Genomic DNA, 21,229 nt, shown 5'->3' with positions numbered 1-21,229 from the left:
TTGTTGCTGGCATCCTCTCAGACTCCACCCTTCTCCTGTATCTCCATTTGGATTTCCTGCCTAGATCTATCCTGCCTGGTTATTGGCCAAATCAGCTATTTTATTAGCCAATAGTACTAAAACATAATCACAGCATACAAAAAGATTATCCCACTGCTGCTGATTAACTGACAATTGTAAATATTTGAAGCATAATTTTCTCTTATGAGTTCACAAAAATACAGCATTTCACAAAATATGGGAAAATAGCATAAGGTTTCCTTAAAAATAAAGTGTTTTGTGGTAGGTGCACGCATGTTTGGTTAGGTTTTTTTTGAAGCTCTTAGCCTCTGGACCATCTATCTAGTTAAGATTTAAAGCCCTAATATTGAAGGGGGACATGTTACAGCAGGATGTTAATGACTTTCTGGTAACTAGAAACCAGGAGACTGTTAGCCTGCAAGGCCCAAATCTGTCAGCAGGCTGAGAAATTATTGGGTTTCCTCCTCCAACCTGGAAAGAGGGGCCTGCTTGGAAACCACTAACAGAGAATTAGACCAATGGAAAAACCATTGCAGTTCTCAGGCAATTGAAAGTATTCATAGGCAAGGCAGATTACTGTAGAATTTGGCCCCAAATTTTGTCCTCACAACTACACCTGTTAGGAAGTTTTGAATGGGCCCAGGGATTTTTATGGGCTTAAGGAGGGCACTGATAATCTGTGCCTGCTGTGGAAATTACAAGCTTGCAAAAGTCTTTTCAGTTGTTCATGAAAGAGGTGGGTTCCTATTGGGAGTTCTCTCTCTGGTGATTGGAGATGAACCTCGAACTGTAGCCTATTTATCAAAGTAAATGGATAATGGCAATGGTGAGGAGAGGAGGATGGTAGGGGACTTTGTATCCGACACTATAGGAAGGACTCTGCACTTAAACAAAATAGTTTTGTTTGTTTTGAGTTAATCTGCACACAAGCCATCTTAATGCTGTGTTTGTTCTGAGTTAACTTTACATCCCATTGCAGAACTCATATTTGACACCACAGGACATTAACCAGACTAAGCATTGTTGAGTACCTAGGTTCAGAAGTCAAATAAGGGGGAAGGCACAGAACTCTTTAGAACTCAGTAGTGAAAAGGTGGGGGACAGAATAAACTTGAGCGCTAATAATTAACTTAGTTTGCCTCTCTAGAAAACTTCTGGTTTGAGATGGGATATTAAGGTGGCTTCTCTAGAGTAGTGGTATTCAGACTAATCTTCATGATTATGCCAATGTTTGATTAAAGCCCAACTTAAAGAGTCAATTCCTGTCTCAGTTCCTTGGTGGCTGGAGTTACAGTGAGAGTTTTGTTGTTTCAGTAAGGGATGACGCTGTATGTGAAAACAGTTCGATGAAATGGCCTGTTTTCGTGTAAACAAAATGTTTCAACTAGACCCAGACAAGGCACCATCGAGTCGAGTCCTCCCACCGTCCTAGAGGGGAGCCGGAAGCCACTGGGCTGGAACACTGAGGGGACATGTGACTGACCCCGCGACCAGGGCGAGAGGACGTAGGGTAATCGGGTTCCAACGGGGTCAGATCGGCAACCTTGGGCCTCTGGAGCAGCGACGTGTGTGGCTGGTACACAGAAGCGATCCACACCTCGGACCTGGGAGATCCGGAAAGGGTGCGTGGCGGAAGCTACGGTTCTCGGGCGTGGGAGAGGGATGAGGCTGAGGACCTAGGGAACGCGCAGTTTGTTGTTGAGGCAGTTTCGTGCTTATCCTGGAACGCACGGTGTAGCTCAAGCTGGCCTCACACGCCTGAATATCCTCCTGCCTCAGCCTCCTGAGTGCGGGGATTACAAACGTGAGCCAACACGCCAGGCTTCTGTTGATTGGTTTTGTTTTTGAGAGCGTTTCGTAAAGCCCACGTTGGCCTCACTTCTTTGGCGGAGGATACCCTTGATGTGAACCAAGCGCTGAGCTAATAGGCTGGCGCTATCACACATGGCTTCTGTTGCATGTTTAAGTAGTTTCCACTGTAAGTAAACAGGATATTTGAGTAGATAATCCGAGATAGATGGACGGACGTAGGCGGCTTTCTAAGAGGCATGCGTGAGAGAAGAGCTAGCGCAGAGGCCCGAAAGCTGTAGCTTGTTTCTCTTATTTAGGGAATAACAAGGTCACCAGGGTGTTTCGAGCGCAGTGAATAATATCGCCAGAAAGAATAAGTGTGTGGAAAAAGAAAAAGTGGGCACTTGGTTTTGGGACGAAGCATTTGTAATTGGAAATCCACAATAGGAATAGATGGGAGGGCGGGCAGAAATGAAATCAAGAATAATTCAAAGTTGGATGCAATTAAACACCTGCATATGAGCATGATGGCTAGTTTCTATAATCCTAGCACTTGGGATTCTGAAGCAGGAGGATTGCCATTAGTGGCTACAGAGTGAGACTCTTGGAGGAAAATTGGCAGGAATTCTAGAGGCAAGTGTAGACTGACTGTTGTGGTAGTTGTGTCTGGGTGGAGCCCACAGCATTGGCTTCTGAATCAGATGCACACGACAAGAGAGAAGGGAAAAATAAATTCAAAATTTTACATCTGTGGACTAAAAACATTTTTTTTTGAACAAAAAAGATCTGAAACTCAGCCTTAAGACCTTGTGTAAATTCCTCAACTCTCCATGTCAACTTTTGTCTTGTAGTAAAAGGTTAAAAGTAGTTCTTAATGGGTTTCTATGGAGATTGAATTAAGTGAAAAGCAAGTGGAGCAACTCTTTTGTCTTATTTATTATGCTGGGACATGAGATGTGACTGGTCATTTAATAAGAAGGAAAAAATTTAAGGGGTTTCCCTTGTAAGAGTGAGATTTGTAAGGTCCCAAAAACTAAGTATTATCAGTGTGAGGAACTGAAAGTTCATTAAAGCTTAAGAAAAGTTTAGACCATATTAAATGTTTTAAACTTGATCTCAGTGGTGATGGCCAGTCACTATGTGCAGCATGCACAAGGGAGATATGCTTCATTTCCTCCTTAGGAAGATAACAATTGCAATATGGGAAATAGATTGATGTCAGGAAGACCAGTTGAACAGTAGTTCCCAACCTTAATGCTGCAACCCTTTAATACAATTCCTCAGGTTATGGTGACCTCCAACCATAAAATTATTTTCATTTCTTCTTCGTGGCTGTAATTTTGCTACTATTATGAATTGTAACTGTTTGGGAGGTAGAGGTTTTCCAAAGGGGTCACAACTCAAAGGTTGAGAATTGCTGATTCAGAGTATTCCAAGTAGGAGACCTTGTCATCAAGAAACTACAAGAAGGATGTATTTGAGGGATATGAAGCTGTAGAATCAAAAGATCTTGGGACTTCAGGAGAGATGACTCAGCAGTTAAGAGCACTAGCCAGTCTTCTAGAAGACTGAGATTCAAATCTCAACACCACATGGCAGCTCAACCATTGGTAGATAACTCCAGTTTCAAGAGATCTGTACCCTTTTCTGGCTCTCTTCAGGCACACATGTGAAGCACAGACATGATGCAGGCAAAACACCCATACACGTAATTTTTTAAAGGAACTTGATTAATTATATACATACATTATTAAAGGAGGAGAATGGAATGGTCAGTTTTCTGTCTTAAATCTCAAGGTAGCTGGTCCCTCCTGAAGACAGGTTAAACTACTATGTATTGTGTTGTTATGTTTAATCACATTTTAATATAATTACTTACCTATTTAATAATATATTTCATCTAATTACTCAATTACTAAACACGTTTAATTTTATTAATTAGAGTCACCACTAATTTATGTGTTATGCCAGTACTAGAGTTCTTACTGCCTTTTAAAAAAGATTTGGCTTTTAAAGTGCCTATATTATATATCTGGGTATGTGCATTCCAGTACACTTGTCCCTTGGAAACCATAAAGGTACTCAGACCTCCTGTGCTGAAATTGCCGATATTGTGAGCCACCCAGCAAGGGTTCAGGGGGCCTCAGTGGTACCCTCTGCAAGAGCAGGCTGTTCTCTTAACCACAGAGCCATCTCTTCAACCCCTTTATTAGAGTTATTTAAAGAAATGGGACCTGTTTTTATATTAATTTTGGCTAGTAGCTGTCTAAAAAGATTTATTTTAAAAAACTAGAAAGGGGACTCTTTAGGAACAGGATCATGGGGGGGTATTGAAATACATGTGTATGACACTCCATAATAAAATTCATTGTTGTGTATAGTTAATAAATGCTAATTTTAAAAAGAATAGGAAAAAAGTCAAAGACTAATTACAAGGATTGTGGCAGCTATCAAGTTCTAAGATCTTCAGAGGGAATTACCAAGCTAAAAATAAAACAGCAATGATTTAATTCTGGTGAAAGCCAAAGACCTATGAACAAAAAAGCTGATTATTTAGTTCAGGTCTGATGACAAGAGACTTAGCACCCAGAGGAACTGAAGTCTCAGTCTAGAGCTGAAGGCAGGAGTAAAACACTGTTATCTGAGTTGGAAAGCTGTTGGAGAGGAAGTCTCTTACTTGGAAGAGGATCAGTCTTTTTGTTCTCAGACCTTCAGCTGATCTAATCAGGCAAGGCCCACTAAATTATGAAGGACAATCTGTTTTACTCAGTTTACAGTCCATTAATTTAAATATTAAATCTCATTCCCAAAACACAAAAACATCTAAATAATGTTTGACCAAGTATCTTCACACCATGTGTCCCAGAATTGACATGTAAATTAGCCACCACAATACCAAACTGCATTTACTGGTTTAATAATCATCACTTTCTTGGACTTTTTCAACCTCACCTAATAGGGCATGGTGGTGCAAGCCTCTCACATCCTTGTTACTTGAGAGGTTGAAATAGAGAGGACTGTTAAAGCTCAGGCATATGAGGCTGCATTGAGTAACATAGCAAGACCATATCACAAACAAAAGAAGAATACTAGTTTTTTGTTTTGTTTTGTTTTGTTTGGTTTTCCGAGACAGGGTTTCCCTGTGGCTTTGGAGGCTGTCCTGGAACTAGCTCTTGTAGACCAGGCTAGTCTCGAACTCACAGTGATCCACCTGCCTCTGCCTCCCGAGTGCTGGGATTAAAGGCGTGCGCCACCACCGCCCGGCAAGAAGAATACTAGTAGTGGCTCTTAAATTTAATTATGTATTAGTGCAGGATCCCATTATGTAGCCTAGGTTGGCCTCAAAACATGCAAGCCTTCTGCCTCAGACTGTGGAGTATTGGGATGTAGGCCTGAAGTACCACTCTGGTTTTAGATGTTTGGTGTTTTATTTTTAATGCAAGCACTAATTTCCTATGTTTCCTTTAGTCGTGTCTCTTTAATCTAGAACAATAACCCCCCAGTATCAGCTCTATGTTTGGGGGAAATTGGATCCATTCCTGTTGTAGATGAGCTAGAGTTCTGGATTTCCCAGAAGGTTTCCTCAGTAAATTCATGATAAATAATATTTATTAAAAGTGTTCCATAGGTGATAGGGTAGTTGGTTTTGGTGTCTTACTGCTAAGTTTGATCATTTGGTTACATTTGCAGCTACACAGTGTGGTGGTTAACACTGAATGTTCTGTTCTTCCCTCTTTGCCCCAGTAGTTTTAGCATTCATTTGTGGTTTTTCAAATCTCTTACTATTTAGCTAGGTTGTGTGGTATCCTTATAAAAGTTTTCTCACTTTGTTTATGTACACTCTGGAATAGCTGTTTTGGAGAAAACTACCCTAAGGAAAGATGATTTGTTGCTGTTCTTACTACTAGCATGAATTCTCTTTAGTTTTAATAATAAAAACTAGGAGTCAGCAGCTATCAGGGGGTGAAAGCTGAAGGATCAGAGAAGAGAGGTCAGCCACTAGAATTTTACCTCTACCAATGCTCAGACCAAAGGGGCAATCCTGTTCTCAGACTGCTACCTCAGTCTACTTCAGACTGACTGGCATGAGCTCCTGTGTCCTCACACCTTATATTCCTCTCTCTGTCCAGCCATATCACTCCTATCTCCACCTCCCTAGTGATAGAATTAGAGGTATGTGATCCCAAGTGCTGGGATCACCTTTGTGTGAGCTCTGTTTCTCTTTTAGACTGGATCAAATTCATGTAACAGGGTGGCCTTGAACTCACTGACATCTGACTGCCTCTGTCTCCGGAGTGCTGGGATTAAAGGTGTGTGCCACCACTGCCTGGCCTCTATGGTTAACTAGTGTGGATAGCTCTGTGCTCTGATCCTCTGGTAAGCTCTATTTGTTAGATCATAAACAAAATAACACCACCGCTAGCATTGCTGTTTCTGTGACTTCTGTCTTTAGGAGTCCTTCAGGATACCGTCAAAAGAAAGTTCTCCAAAACAAAGTGCCTGAAGCAAAGGATGGCACTGGCCTTGGTGAGTGTGTATTCATGTGCATTCTTCTTTTTAAAAGTTCTTTGAGTTTTCAACATGTTCTGATCATGTTCTGTTCCCACACATACCTCTTCCCAGATCCACCCTAGCAAGCGTGCATACTCTTTGGCTCCTCTGAATCTGAAGGAGGAGCTTCAGGTAATGAGGGGATGACTGCTGTTCATGGAATCAGAGGTCTGACCTTGGGGGTCCTAACAGACTAAATTTAGTAACTTGCCACTCAGTCGAGTGAGAGAGGTGAGTGGTAGGGAAAGAAAGGAATTTATTACTTAGCGTGTCCGTATTGGGAAGAAACAGGAAGACAGTGCCCTAAGCCCTGTCTTAGGGCCCTGACAAGAGTTTCAGGATTAAATGGGGAAAGGACAAAAGCTGAGAGGAAGAGGAACAAATAGCATACATAGCCTTGTCAGTCTGTCTTAGACAAATTGATCAGTCAGTATTTCATGCTGGTTCTGTAAGGTCCTGATAGCTCCAGCGGAGTCAGTACAGCTGAGGTAGTCAGTGCTGGTGCCCGTGGATCCCAGCATGGGTGATCTGTAGGCAAAGTTCTTAGTCTCTTGGAAGGAACTTAGTTATTCTTATCTTGGTGACATTAGCCTTAAAGGGGGACTAGAAGCTGTGCATTGTGGTTTAGGACTTCAATCCCAGCACTCAGTGGCAGGTAGATCTCTGGGGCCAGCCTGATTTACATACCAAACTCTAGGCCAGCCAGAGCTATATAGTGAGATCCTGTCTCAATGAAAGAATAGAAAAAAAGAGGAGTAGGGGTACTAACAAGGTTAGATAAATTAGAGACTATCAAGCTGTTTGTGGGACACTCCTTAAAAGATTAGGAGAAATCTGACTCAGAATTTAGGGTAGCAAAAGAGATGAGTCTTTGCTTTAAGCCACTGTTAAAACTACTGTGCTTGGGAACAGGGATTCAAAGTTCAAGGAAACAGAAAAGGCCTTGGGCAGGAGCCATTGAGCAAACAGTTCAGGCAGCTGCGCTATGAGGAAAGCACTGGACCTCGAGAGGTTTTACGCCGACTCAGGGAGCTCTGCAGACAGTGGCTGCAGCCTGAGACCCGCAGCAAGGAGCAGATCCTGGAGCTGCTGGTGCTGGAGCAGTTCCTGACCATCCTGCCAAGAGATCTGCTGGTCCAGGTGCTTGAGCACCACCCAGAGACTGGGGAGGACCTGGTGGGAATACTGGAAGATTTGCAGCGAGACCGTGGAGAAGCAGGACAACAGAAGGTAAGAGGTACAGGTGTCCTTATGCAGGAAAGTAAGAAGTGAGCCCCCAGGTCACATAGGTGGACATGAGTGAAGCAGTGGGAGGGGCGCTGCTCACTGCTGCTCAGTTTCAGCCTCACCTCACCCTTGCCATTCCCTCTTTTCTAACACTGAAGTGTTTTTTTGTAAACCAGTTCCCTAATTATCTGTACTTATCTCTAGGATCCAGCCCAAGGATGCAGACAGACTGTGCTAGTTGGAGGGACAGCCCCTCACAAAGAAGCACAGCAGCAGCCGGTCCTGCCTGAGCATGAGGTGCAGAAGCCTGAAAAGGAGACGGGTAAGAACTAAATGGCATCCCTTCACATTTGACTTATTGTAGACCATGCAGTGCCCTCTGCCTTGGCACTCTTAGCTTTTGTGTTTCGATTTTGTCAGATCTGTTGTGGCATAATTTATATACACAATCTTCACTGTAGCTTCACTAGTCAGTGAGTTTTTTTGTATATTCCATAAACTTAGTCAGTACCACAGTCAAGAATTAGAAGATCAACCACTCTAAACAATTTAAATCAACAACACACCAAGGAGAAGTGGATCTGGACCTACCTTCTTTTCTTATCCAAGGCAAAGAATCTCAGGCACCAGTTTCCTCATTTTCTTAGCCCCTTCAAATCACTATTAATGGAAGTGATGACGGTGGTTACTTGGTCTTTTTGTTGTTGTTTTGTTTTGTTTTGTTTTTGGTTCTCCTTTGCTACTGTTCCATTCCGTATATTTTTCTTTCTAGTCTGATAGAACCCTTATCTCTCTCCCCTCTCCACTTAGTGTCTTTTTTTTTTTTTTTTTTTGGACACAAGGGTCTTCTTCTGTAGCCCTGTTGATCTCAACTGCAACTATGAAGACTAGACTGGCCTTGAAATCTTTCTTTTCTTTTCTATTGCTTAAATACAAATTATTGTTTCCCCTTCCTTAAAACCCTTAGTGAACTGGGTAATGCTATTCCAATTTTTTGATATCTGAAAACTGTGGCCATTGTTGGGAAGAGGAACAAAGAGATGCAGCAAACACCACCATCCGCCCCCCCCCCCCAAGATCAATAACAAGTTGTCCTGTGCCTCCCACTCACAGGCACTTCTGACATGTCCCATTTCATTTCCCATTTCCTCCTCCTAGTTTCTCTCTTCTGGGTCTTTCCTGCCTCATTATATTCCCTACTTTTTCAACTCCCCTACTCTCCCCATATCCTTCCTCTGAATCTGGATCATTGTCCCACATGTGCTGACATGTTATACTGTGTTATGGTTTCTGGCTTACTTCTCTTTTTCTCTTTCCATAGTTAAAGGGCAGGATTTTGTATTGTGTTCTAAATCTGTTACAGCCCCTCACCTTGAGTAAACAGAATCTATTAATTATTAGCTATTCTTATTTCTGAAGCTGACTTCTGTCTTCTTCCCTGTTTGGTATTTTAGAAAAACATGTAACACATGAGTAGGTTAAGGAACCTCTGTTCCCCTCTTGGAGGGAGATACTTTGTTTGTTTGTTTTGAGACTGGGTTTCCCTGTAGCTTTGGGGCCTGTCTTAGAACTTGCTCTGTAAACCAGGCTGGCCTTGAATTCATAGAGATCCACCTACCTCTGCCTCCTGAGTGCTGGGGATTAAAGGCATGCGCTACAACTACCCAGCTTTCATGTTTCAACATGATGTTTTTGCAAATTCATTATTCTCAAGGTCTTGTAGTCCTGGCACTGTTGATTTATTGATTATTGATTTATTATTTATTTATTTATTTATTATTGATTTATTGATTACTTTCCTAAGATTACATTCTACTCATGATAAATTGTCATTATGGCAACACATTTTCATTTTTCAAAGTACCATCCCTTTGTAATGTGATTGTCTTCCGATGAACCCAGTTTTACAGTTTTCTGCTTTTTGTTCCCCATGAGACAAATTATGATCAAGAATATGTAGTCATGCTTAGTAGCTTCTCTGTGTGTGATGTGTATCACATAATAAAATTGAGAACATTTAAAATAAGTTACCTCCTACCATGACCCTTATCCTTCCCCCAAGCCAATCATAGTTAACAATTTCTTGGATGTTAAGCTGGATATGCTGGCACATGACAGTAATCTCAGGACTTGAGAAGGTTTATGTTAGGCAAGGTTGATATTGAAATCTTTCCTCAAAAGAAACTGAAAATCAAAACCACAGTTTCTTGTAAATCATGTGTGTGTGTGTATGTGTGTGTGTGTGTGTGTGTGTGTGTGTGTGTGTGTGTGTGTGTATTTTAAATAATCATAAGCAAAGAATTTTTTTTTTTTTTAACTTTGTGGGGACAAAAGAGATTGCTTAGCTGTTAAGAGCACTGGCTGCTTTAGCAGAGGATCTGGTTTCAGTTCCCAGCACCCACATCACAGCTCACAACATCTGTAACTCCAGTTCCAGGGAACTGGACACTCTTATGGTCTCCATGGGCACTGCATGCATGTGGTACACATGCAGGCAAAATACTCATACACATAAAATTTTTTCTCTTAATTCTTTTAAATTTATACACATGGCTTGATTTAAATATTTCTTCCTGTTTGAAGACTCCCTTTCCTGAGCACCAAAAATGAAATAAGTAGTGATATGTATATATTTAATGTTTCAGGTAAGGAAACAAGGAATTATAATAGGAAGCTCATTGTAGTGGCAGACGCTTCTGGAAGAATAGAATCAGCTTATACAACATCTGAATTCATTGAAGCCCACTGTGAAGACTTGCACTTGGAAAAGCAACCTGCCATGCCCAAGGAGAAAACTAGCAGCCAATGCTTGGAAACTAAGGAGAGACTTGTTCAGCACTCAGACCTGACTGAACATGAAGGGGCACATGCAGGAGAAAAGTCTTGTGAATCTGTAGTGTGTCAGAGTTCTGATCCTACTGAACATCCAGAAGTCCTCTCCAAAGAGAAAGGTCACCTCTGTCATGAGTGTGGAAAAGTCTTTCAGAGGAGTTCACACCTCATCAGACATCAGAAAATCCACCTTGGTGAGAAGCCTTACAAGTGCAAAGAGTGTGGAAAAGTCTTTAGCCAGAATGCAGGTCTTCTGGAGCATCTCAGAATCCATACTGGAGAAAAGCCCTATCTGTGTATCTATTGTGGAAAGAACTTTAGGCGAAGCTCTCATCTTAATCGACACCAAAAAATTCACAATCAGGAGGAGCCCTGTGAATGCAAGGATTGTGGGAAAGTCTTTAGTAAGGCCCTGCTTCTCACCCACCATCAGAAAATCCACGGTCGCTTCAAAAGACATCATTGTAATGAGTGTGGGAAAGCCTTCAATTTGACTTCAGACCTTATTCGACATCACAGGATTCACACTGGAGAAAAACCTTTCAAATGTAAAGTATGTCAGAAAGCCTTCCGACTAAACTCACACCTAGATCAGCATGTCAGAATCCACAATGAAGAAAAACCCTACCAGTGTAGTGAATGCAAAGAAGCCTTCAGGCAGAAGTCAGGTCTCTTCCAGCATCAGAGACATCACCACAAAAAAAAAGTGGCTTGACGAGGTTCTCTGAGATTTCAGAATGTTACTTAGACAAGCAAGCAATGCTTTGTAAAAAGTCACCATGGCATCAGAATTCTTGGAGGCCATATTGGAAGCCATTTGCCTCCATTGCTTCCCTCTCCTTTGTTTTACTTAAAGCCATAATTAGACTATAATAATTTCACTTTAGATGGTGAAATTGGAGTTAAGCAATTCTTCACTACAGGACGTCTCAGAGCTTTTAATGTGATAAGTACAAGATTATTTATCTCTAAGTAATAGCCTTGTATATGAATGAAATCTTTTAAATCAACAAGTCAAGTGCCTACAGATTTATAAAGAATGAGAGCAAACTGATATATTTGCAAGTACTAAAGTGACAGGCTCCTGTAAAATAAGACTAATGAGGGTTGGGGAGGTGGCTCAGTGGTTAAACCGATTGCTATGCAAGTGTAAGGACAATGTTTTAGATCCCCAGCACCCATGTAGAAGTCAGATGGGTATAGTAGCCCACCTGTGGCCCACCCCTCAGGAGGCAGAAATGGGATCTTTAGAGCAAGCGACTAGCCAGACCAGCTATATCAACAAACTCTGGATTCAGGTAGTGGAATTTGGAGAACAGTTGTTGGTATGATCAAGGAAGACTCCTAATGTTAATCTAAGTGCACATGCACCCATACACATGCAAACATCACACATGAAAAAGAAAATCCGAAGGGGCATGAGTGATGACTCAGCAGTCAACACTCTGCTCTTTCAGAGGATCCATCCATTTTCAGTTCCTAGCATCTATATAGCAGTCCACAACCATCTGTAACTCCAGTTCTGGGGAATCCGATACCCTCTTCTGGCCTCCTCAGACTCCTGTACACAAATGGTTCACACATGCTCACACAGGTGCACACATACACAAAAAGAAAGGAAAAGGTTAAAAAAATTAAGCCCCAAATAAATCTACTACTGCTTGGAAATACACATTCTCAAAAGTCTAAAATAGGCTAGCTAAACATTTTCCCTACGAGTTTCACCCACATGGTGGCCTTATGTCCACTTTACCCATGAACCGTCAGTTAATACACTTCAGAAAGTGTATTCAGAAACTTGCTGTATAACTATGGAACCTGCCTCTCTTGGATTAGCTCATTTCGTTTTACATTTCCTACCTGTTTGAATCACAGTATCACATTGTTTAAGTTACAAATCAGAGTTTTCCTTAAACTATGCAGGAGACTATAAGTCATTTGAATAACCTGTGTTGAATCTAAGCAGCAACTTTCTTATGTGGCAGCTCCAGTGCCATTACAGTGACTGCTTGAAAAACACTTTTTAATGAATGTCCCTTGGGGAAAAATGACTTTTTCTCTTTGATACCAATGATGCAAATTTTAAATGATAGTTATTTTGAAATAATTTTGACCATTAAAATCAGCTTGGCAAGATGATTGTGGTCATTTTGTCACATTGATGCTAATGATGAAAATAAGTGGAGGAGTCTTCCCAGGCACATTACCAGAGTGGTTGGTAGACATTGCCTCTGAGTTTGGAATAGCACAGGCTATAGTTCTCCAAGAAAAAGGCTTCTTAAGTTATGCCACTCTGGGAAGACAGATGGACCCTTGTAGTGATTACAACTTGGTTTCACTCCACTTGGCTTGCAAATATTTTTCTTGTCCAATAGAAAAGGCTGGTGCCAAAGATGATCCATGGTATCCCTACAGTCTGAATCTCTGGCCTTTTGGCTCCATCATAGTGCATGCCATCAGTTATTAAGGCCATAAAAAGAGGTTCTTCTTGGCTCAGTAAGCCTCCTTTGAGCAGCTTTCCCCAAATTTGCATATGTATCTTAGGCCAAAACTAACAGGAAGCAGGAGAGGGTCTTGCTTTGTGCAGAACTAAAGGGATGAAAGGAATGATAGATGTCAGAATTGCACCTAGCAGTCCTTGGCCTGTCTGACTGACTAAGCTGACTAGAAGCAATGAAACCATTTTCTGTAGGGAAACCAAATGTGTACGAGAAGTACACATTTGAGACACTGAAAACCATGCAAAGTCAATTCTTTTACTTATAAGCTAAAACTATTTTTTTCTTCAGCCATTACAAACAAAATTAAGTTGATATCATGAGTACTTGTCCCAAATAACTTGAGTGCCATACTGAGACCAATTTAAAACAGATTCTTTTCAGTTTAATAAGGAAGCATATAGATAGAATATCTTGTTCTTAATGGAAAAATTTAAAATTTGAAGCCCTATGTACTCTGAAATACTTGGATATTTGATCTAGGCTTTCTCCATGATGACTAAGTCAGGCATTTCTCTTTGGGTAGTATCCTGCCTTTAATATCCAAATACAGAGTGTAATAGAAGACTGTGTGTCACCACCCATTCAGTTCTCCCAATTATAGAAGATAAATGCAATTATATGATTTGCCACTACAGACAGGATATAAGCCAATAGGAAAGGGAGGGGGAAGTAACAGTCTATGTCATATCTTTAAATTAGTAATTAGTTTACCTTCTGCCTCACCTCCCCCTCCCCCCCATGCTGGGATTAAAGGTGTACACTATCATGCCCAGCACTAAGAATTGTAATAGAAGTTTGTATTGTATTTTTAAGTAACTTTATAGATACATGTCTTTTAAATTATTGGGGGGGGGGTCTGTGTAGACCAGAGTTGTTAGATCTCCCTGGGAGGGGAGCTAGAATTACAGGCAATGAACTGCACAGTGTGGGTGCTGGGGATTGAACTCTGGTTTTGTGCAAGAGTAATATGTTCTACTAAGTCATCTCTCCAGCCCTATAATAATAGTAGTAATATAATACAACCAAAAAAAAAACCCCTTGAAGCTGGCATTGTGTTGACTAGGAGATTGAAGCAGGGGGGCCACTTCAGTTCAAGCCCAGCCTGAGCTACATATTAAGACTGTATTTCAAAACACAATCCATCATTAAGAATATATCTCAGTGGTCGAGCATTTGTGCAGCATGTGCATGGGCTGGGTTAGGCCCCAGCACCACCAAGATAAAAGTCTTAGCATATAATGAATCTCCTTTTGTTTGCCTCTTATGTCCATGCAAAAACCTGCATGTCAGTATCTATGACACTTTTGTATTTCCTAAACCCCAGAAGAAAGCTAGCTGTCCTTCAGTAAATAGAGCCTATTTAAGAACATGCTTTATATTTCTACTGCTGAACATCTTTTTACATGCTCGTTAATCATTTATCACTGGTTGTGTGAAAGTGAAGATCTTTTTCTGGCTTTTCTATTAACATTCCTTTTACTCCTAAACAGCATGGCCTTTAAAAGTTAGAGAACTATCAAACTTTTAATTGTACATTACTTTTTGTCAGTTTCTGTGTGCTGTATTTACCCAACAAATATATTTAAAACGTTGTAAAAACATAATTTAATTATTGATAGTATAAAGAGAATACTTTCCTATGAAAATATTGATATTAACAGTACTATCTGTAAAGAGTTATAAAGTTTCAAAGGGATTTTTGAATAAAATTAAAGCTTTAAAAAGAATGTAAAGATTTTGAATTGTGTTTCCTATAGCATTGCTTATAAAGAATATAGCCTAAGCCTATATTAATGAGGACATAGTCAGGGTATACTGTAACCTCTACAATGGAATACTATTGATGGAATGTTTATAAACCAAGCTTGTGGGGCTAGGAGAGGCTCAGTTGGTAAAATGCCTGACAAAGCGTTTGAACCTGAGTTCAGATTCTCAGAACCCATGTAAAACGGTAGAGATGGTAGTGCACAGCTATAATACCCATGGGGGTGTGGGGGATCCCTGGAGCTTGCTGCATCAGTGAGCTCCAGATTCAATGAGAGACAATGTCTCTCATTGTAACAGCATCTGGCATCCACCTCTGGCCGCCACACCAACATGCACTGGTGCATGCTCATGAGCACGCATACAAAACTTTTTTTAAAAGCTGCTGTGGAAAAAAATTCCACGCCATCCTAAAGTGCAAAATTACATTGTGATGTCCATACGTGCTTCAAATGCTAATATACTCTCAGAATAAAACGTTTCAGCGGGTGTCCTGAGAATCTGTAAAACATACAGAGACTGGAGATGGGTCCACGAGTAAGGCCGCTTGCTGCCAAGTCTGACAACCTGAGTTCCATCCCTAGGGACCTACATAACAAAATGAAAGCCCAACTCCAGGTTGTCCTCTGACCTCCACACGACCCGCATTCGAACACACACAAGAAATAAATACGTGTTAATAAATATGATTAATTCTTGAATTCACGCTACCTGGGGTTTCGTCACGCATATAAAATCTGTATACTTCCTCACCTTGCGGCTTTGTACCTATTTCCTCAGCTGGCTCTCCGCACAAGGCCGGGTAAAGGTAGCTAGGCCTTGCCCTTATGGATGCCAGTCAGTCTAGGGAAGGAACTCTTCCTCTCGAGGTGTTGGGAACTAAGCCCAGTAAGTATGTCAAGCAAGAGCTCTCTCTCTCTCAAGTACATCCCACAGGTTTTTTGTTGAAATGGTTTGTGTAAATGTACGCGTGATTGGGGTTCGGAACCATCAGGGGAGGCTGGTGTCCAGCCGACCTGGTTCCACAGGAGCACAAGAGACTGGGGCAGTGCACAGCGGCAGCCGGAAGTTGCCGCTGGGGTCCTGCTCCGTCTGCAGGAAGTGCCCCCCGTCCCTCATCCCATTGGACTCGGCCGAACTGCATCATCGCGGGCTCGGACTAGCAGCAGCACTGCCAGGCTGTGGCGCTCTGGCCTCCTAGTTCTGGGGCACGGCACGTCCTCGTTGCACAGGTTCCCTAAACTTTAAAGCAGCAAACAGACACTAACGGCTGTGCGCTAGGCGCTGGCTTATGTAGCCTTAGCATAGATTCTGGCACGCTAGAGCCCTGGCTAATGCACCTCAGGTACACGTTCGTCAAGAAGTTCATCAGTCTTTGTTGGGTACCAGGTACGTGCTGCGTTTGAAGACTATGCCGAGATCTGCTAGGGACAGGGATGGCTGTGATATCTGTAATAGAAGCTGGAGAACGGGGTGCATACACCTACCGGTGCTCTGCCACCCGTGTGGCTTAGTTTTCCCCATCCGTACATTGGGTTTGAGGGTGGCCACGGAAGTTTATGCACATACAGAGTAGGTCACATGGCAGTGGGAAATTACATGGGAAGGATAGCCCAGTGCAAAGTGGAGAGGAGAAATGTTAGCGTGCTGTGTGAATGAGGAACTGAGATGTACATGGTTTTCTTGAAGGTAAGAACTAACTTCTTTTATCCCAGGATTAACTTTAGACGTGGAAAATAATTGGGCGCTTAATATAATTCGTGGTAAACTAAAAGTAAAACGCAGGTAAGATCAGGTTCTGCGAGTTTGAAGTTCAAGAAGTGTTTGAAACTCGGTGGTGGTGGTGGTGGTGGTGGTGATGATGCTAGTGGTCCCTCTCCTCCCTCTTCCTCCACCACCCCCGTGTTTAATGGCAGCCTGTAGAAAAAACTGTTTTCACTCTTTTTAACCCTACAACAGTCAGTGTGAAACACTTCTCAGACCTCAAAAGGTCATAGAGATTTGCCCCCACCAGCAAACAAGCAATTATTTGCTAAACATCATTTGGTGTCCCTTAATTCAATGTAGATGAATGGATCCTATATGCTGAGGCTCAAGTATACAAGACATAGGCTGGTTCCCATATTCAACATCAATTCTAAGTTCCTGTTTATCTTGCCTATGCTTCTGACCCACTGGCTGGAAACCAGGGTTTTTACCACCCCTTCCAGAAACTCAGGAAGCATATGGAAACCAGGGTTTTTACCACTCCTTCCAGAAACTCAGGAAGCATATAAAATATAAAGTATATTGCAAAGGATACAGGTGAAGCAGGAAGTGCCCTTGTGTTTCCTAGATAAGATTAAGGAGCATGGTGCTTCCAGGCCCTCTGTGGAGGTATCAACCTTCAAATGTTTGGAAGCTCCACGAACCCTGCCGTTTTGGGTTTTGATGGAGACTATTTTATAGGCATGATGGATTAAATAATTGTTTAGTGATCATCAATTTAACTTACCGTTTATCTCACCCAAAGAATTTTAGGAGTTATGTACAAGAAAACAGTGAATAACAAATGTATTTCACACTATCACAGGAGGCATGTTCAAGTATGATCAAAATTGTGCTTTAGGAAATATTAATTCAATGAGGATGGGAGCTCAGAAGAAACAAAATTATTGTAATAGTGGATGAAAGTGGTAACTAAAGGAACAGGAAGGAAGGGATACCTGTAAGAGGCGTTTTTTTGTAGAAATAATTAGCGGAACTTGATGATTATTTGGGACCTAATGTTAAGCCTAAATGAATGGAAAGTGCTGACATCAATTGAAATGGAGAAATAGATGATGAGCTCCACTGTGAGGACTCTGGTTTCATTTTGATGTGTGATGAAATGATGGTGCAGGGGAGGCATGAGACTGAAGGCATGATGCTGGCACTGGAAGATGTGAGTCTGGAGTCAAAAGGCAAGCTGGAGTCAGAAAATTTATCTACGTGTTCTTGAAACAGATATGCTGAAATTGAGATCACAAAAGGAGAAAGTGAGATGAGGGAAAAATAAAGAAATTGCTGTGCCCGATGTTGTAGGTCTGCTGTTGTTCTATATAAAAATATAATAAAACCCTAATAATGAAAACAGTTTCTTGGGGTTCTGTGAGTTGACTTCCCAGTTCTACTGCTGGTCCTGCTTAGAGTTACTCGTGTAGCTGTATTAAATTATCTAGGCTCTAGGCCCAGCTAGGCTTTGGCCTAGGAGCCCTGGTTCCAAGTGATGTCTCTATGGCCATCTTGGGTATCTTCACAGTGTGGTTGCTTATGGCAGTGTCTCAAGAGCTGTAGGGACACTTCCTTTTACTGTGTCATGTCTATCATGCTCTGTTTATCAAAGCAAGTTGTAGGCCAGCACAGATTCGAGACAAGAATTCTGAGAGTTATATATGGCAAGATCTTATTACAGAAGGCATGCGGTGATTGGAAACTTTGGAAGAACACTACCATAACTACTCATAAAGTGAAATATCCAATGCATTTCAATAAATGACCTTTAAACTGTAATGTGTTTCTGCCAAGATAGCTCTCTGGCTTCTCCATGTGTTAAATTATCCCTCCTCTCTAGCTCAAGTGTAATATATTCAAACATTCTTACGGTTTTGCTGTTTTCAGTTTCACTGAGACAGAGCATATTTAGCACTCTATATTTATTTGCTAACTAGTCCACAATAGCTTCTGCTCCTGTAGGCTAGAATTTCAGGCATGCACCACCATGCCTGGACTGGCATTCTTATTGTTAGCCTTTCTTCCCTCGTGGTATATCCCTTATGCCTGGGCTCACCTCCTTTAGTGTTCAGGATATGATTTTGATGCATAAAACCCTATATGCACAGCATATGGAGACAAAAATAAAAGCATGTTTCATGGGGGTCTTGAAACTATTTTGGCTTTAATTTTCTGTTCAGTTCTTACATTGTAGATGTTCATTTAGCAATACATTTCTGAAGCATAGACTTCAGCCAAATGAACCTTACTGCAACTTCTAAGTTCAACATGTACGAAGCTTTGCCGGGTTCCACTCCTGAGAATGAAGACAGCCTTATGACAGTGAAGGTGGAAGATCCCACCTGGAAGCAGCCAGGCAATTCACAGGAGAGCAGGGTCCACACTCAGGAACTTTACCACTTAAGATTTCTGCAGTTCTGTTACCAGGAGTCCTCTGAGCCCCGGGAAGCTCTGGTGCAGCTTTGGGAACTTTGCCATCAGTGGCTGAAGCCAGAGACCCACAGTTAGGAGCAGATCCTGAGCATCCTGCTGGAAGAACTCCAAGCCTGGGTACAGATGTATCATCTGCAGAGTGGTGACAGGGCTGCGACATTGCTGGAGAATCTAGCCTCAGAACATGGAGACACAGGGCAGCAGGTGGAAAAATAAGGGATGTGCTAGTGTGGGAGAAATCGCATGGGGAATGTGTACTTGCTAGTGCTTAACCTTTTATTCTGAAATAATTCATAATTGAGAGAAGGACCACAAAGACAGTATAGAGTGCTTGAATACTCTTCACGCAGATTTAACTGTTGGTAACTCTAGTTCCATGATACGCCCCACCTACCCCATCCATATTCCTGTGCAAGGCAAATTCGTTATTTTTTGCATAGGGATGCACATTTATCCAGACCTTTTCCCTCTTAACCAACTGATAATTAATTGTAAAAAAAATCCCTTTACCAGCAAGTGCTTTCAGTTTATATTTATGAAGGACAAGGAAATGCTTTTACAGTCTGAATGTGATCACCAAGGCTAAATATCTACCACAGAGGCCAGTGTGTTCTCCTATCAGTCTTTTCCCAGGAACGTAGGGATGATTTTGCCCGTTACTCACAAGGTCATGGGAGAGCTTGTCAAGATTTTTTCTCTAGAGAATCAGCCTTTTTCCCCTTTGTAGTTACTTTGTAATTTGTAGAAGACATTTGAGATAGTGTTCGGACCATAGTCCTCATTACCTTCTTGCCTGTAGCTCAGGCATGCATCTAATCATTGTGTTTCTGGAGACAGGTCCTTTGTCTGTCTTGCCTGCCTTGATGTGTGAATCCCTAGATACTGAGGAGGGCCTGTCTGAGTGAGTTTGCTGTGCTAATTGGCTGAATGAATGCGTGTCGGTTCTTGAGCCTTCTTTAGAGGGCTAAATGGGGCTTGTTCTGTGTTCCCTTATGAGAGTCTCTGGCTCTCTTCAGGAAACTTTTTCAAAGTGAATCTTTTGTCTCCAGGCCACTTTCTATGCTCAGGAACAGGACATGCACCTAGTGATGACAGAGTATCAAGGAGCTTCTTTGGAGATTCAGAGCCTCCAGTTCCTCCAGGCTTTTGAGATCCTAAAGCCTACCCCCAGTAATACACTTCCTCCAACAAGGCTGTATTTCCTGATCCCTCTTAAGTAGTGCCACTGTCTGATGACCAAGCATTCAAATCTATAAGTCTATGGAGGTTATTCTTATTCAAGCCACTATCTTCTACTCCCTGGCCCACAAAGGCTTCTAGCTATATCATAATGCAAAAAAAAAAAAAAAAAAATGCACTTAATTCAACTTCAAAAGTCCCAAAGTCTATAACAGTCTCAACACTATTTAAAAATCCAAGTTCAGCCTGACATTGTTGGTTCATACCTTTAATCCCAGTACTCAGCAGGCAGAAGTAGGTGGATCTCTAAGTTTGAGGCCAGCCTGGTCTACAGAGTGAGTTCCAAGACACCCAAAGCTGCACCTGGAAACTCTGTCTCAAAGAGCGCGCGCATGTGCATACACACACACACACACACACACACACACACACACACACACACACACAAAGTTCAAAGTCTTCTCTGAGACTCATGGCAATCTCTCAGCAATAATGCCCTGGAAAATAAAAATATAAAAGCAGATCATACATCCAACATACAAATGGCACAGAATATACATTACCACCCCAAAAGGGAGGAAAGGGGCCATAGTAAGGAAAAAATGTACTAAAACAAGACTAAAAACCAACAGTGCAAACTAAAACTCTGCATCTTGATGTCTGATGTCAAAGTGCTCTGCAGATTTCCAGACCTCTGTTCAGGGATACCCCTGATACATGCCTGACCTCAGCAGCTTTCCTTAGCCACAAAGGGAGATTCCCCAACCCCCTTATATTCTTGATTCTAAAGCCAGAACCATATGCCTGAAACTGCCAAGTTCTTCTGCTTGCTGTAGCTGGGACTTGGCCTGCTTGTTCAAATACATCTTCACCAGCTTTCTGTTGTGATGGTTTCCCTCACCGCCTAAGCTTTTATTTAATTCCTTTTTGCAAGTTGGAAGCTTAGTTGGGTAGACTCTCACCATAAAGACACCACTTAAGATCAGGTTTTTCTTTAAACTTTTTATCTCCTTTTATACTCAACTTAGCTCCATTATACTTTGCTCCTTTGCTCCTCAAACTGTACATTCTATATTTTTCCTTGCTCAGTTTGTTCCTTTTCAGTATAGATATGCATAAGATCTATAATGAAACATATAATCACTAATATATCTATAATCACTGTCACACCACAAAAA

General features: G+C 41.7%; 1 protein-coding gene across 1 annotated transcript; it reads left to right on the top strand.

Moving 5' to 3' along the window:
* Nucleotides 1–1,485: 1,485 nt before the first annotated feature.
* On the top strand, nt 1,486–13,973 carry Zscan26 (zinc finger and SCAN domain containing 26). The gene is made up of 6 exons (XM_027409478.2): nt 1,486–1,643; nt 6,266–6,339; nt 6,436–6,495; nt 7,276–7,593; nt 7,795–7,912; nt 10,236–13,973. Exons 2-6 carry the CDS (start codon nt 6,325–6,327, stop codon nt 11,135–11,137), a joined length of 1,413 nt encoding a protein of 470 aa, XP_027265279.1. The 5' UTR covers nt 1,486–1,643; nt 6,266–6,324; the 3' UTR covers nt 11,138–13,973.
* The last annotated feature ends 7,256 nt before the right edge of the window (nt 13,974–21,229 follow it).

Source organism: Cricetulus griseus, chromosome 3 (genome assembly GCF_003668045.3).
Source record: "Cricetulus griseus strain 17A/GY chromosome 3, alternate assembly CriGri-PICRH-1.0, whole genome shotgun sequence".
NCBI classification, from domain to species: domain Eukaryota; kingdom Metazoa; phylum Chordata; class Mammalia; order Rodentia; family Cricetidae; genus Cricetulus; species Cricetulus griseus.
This window is presented reverse-complemented; position numbering and strand designations above follow the sequence as displayed.

Bases quoted from the DNA above. Each gene is read 5' to 3' on its own strand.
- Zscan26 (XM_027409478.2), top strand. The intron at 6,496-7,275 runs GTAATGAGGGGA...GCTTGGGAACAG, and splicing joins ATCTGAAGGAGGAGCTTCAG to GGATTCAAAGTTCAAGGAAA. The intron at 7,594-7,794 runs GTAAGAGGTACA...ACTTATCTCTAG, and splicing joins GAGAAGCAGGACAACAGAAG to GATCCAGCCCAAGGATGCAG.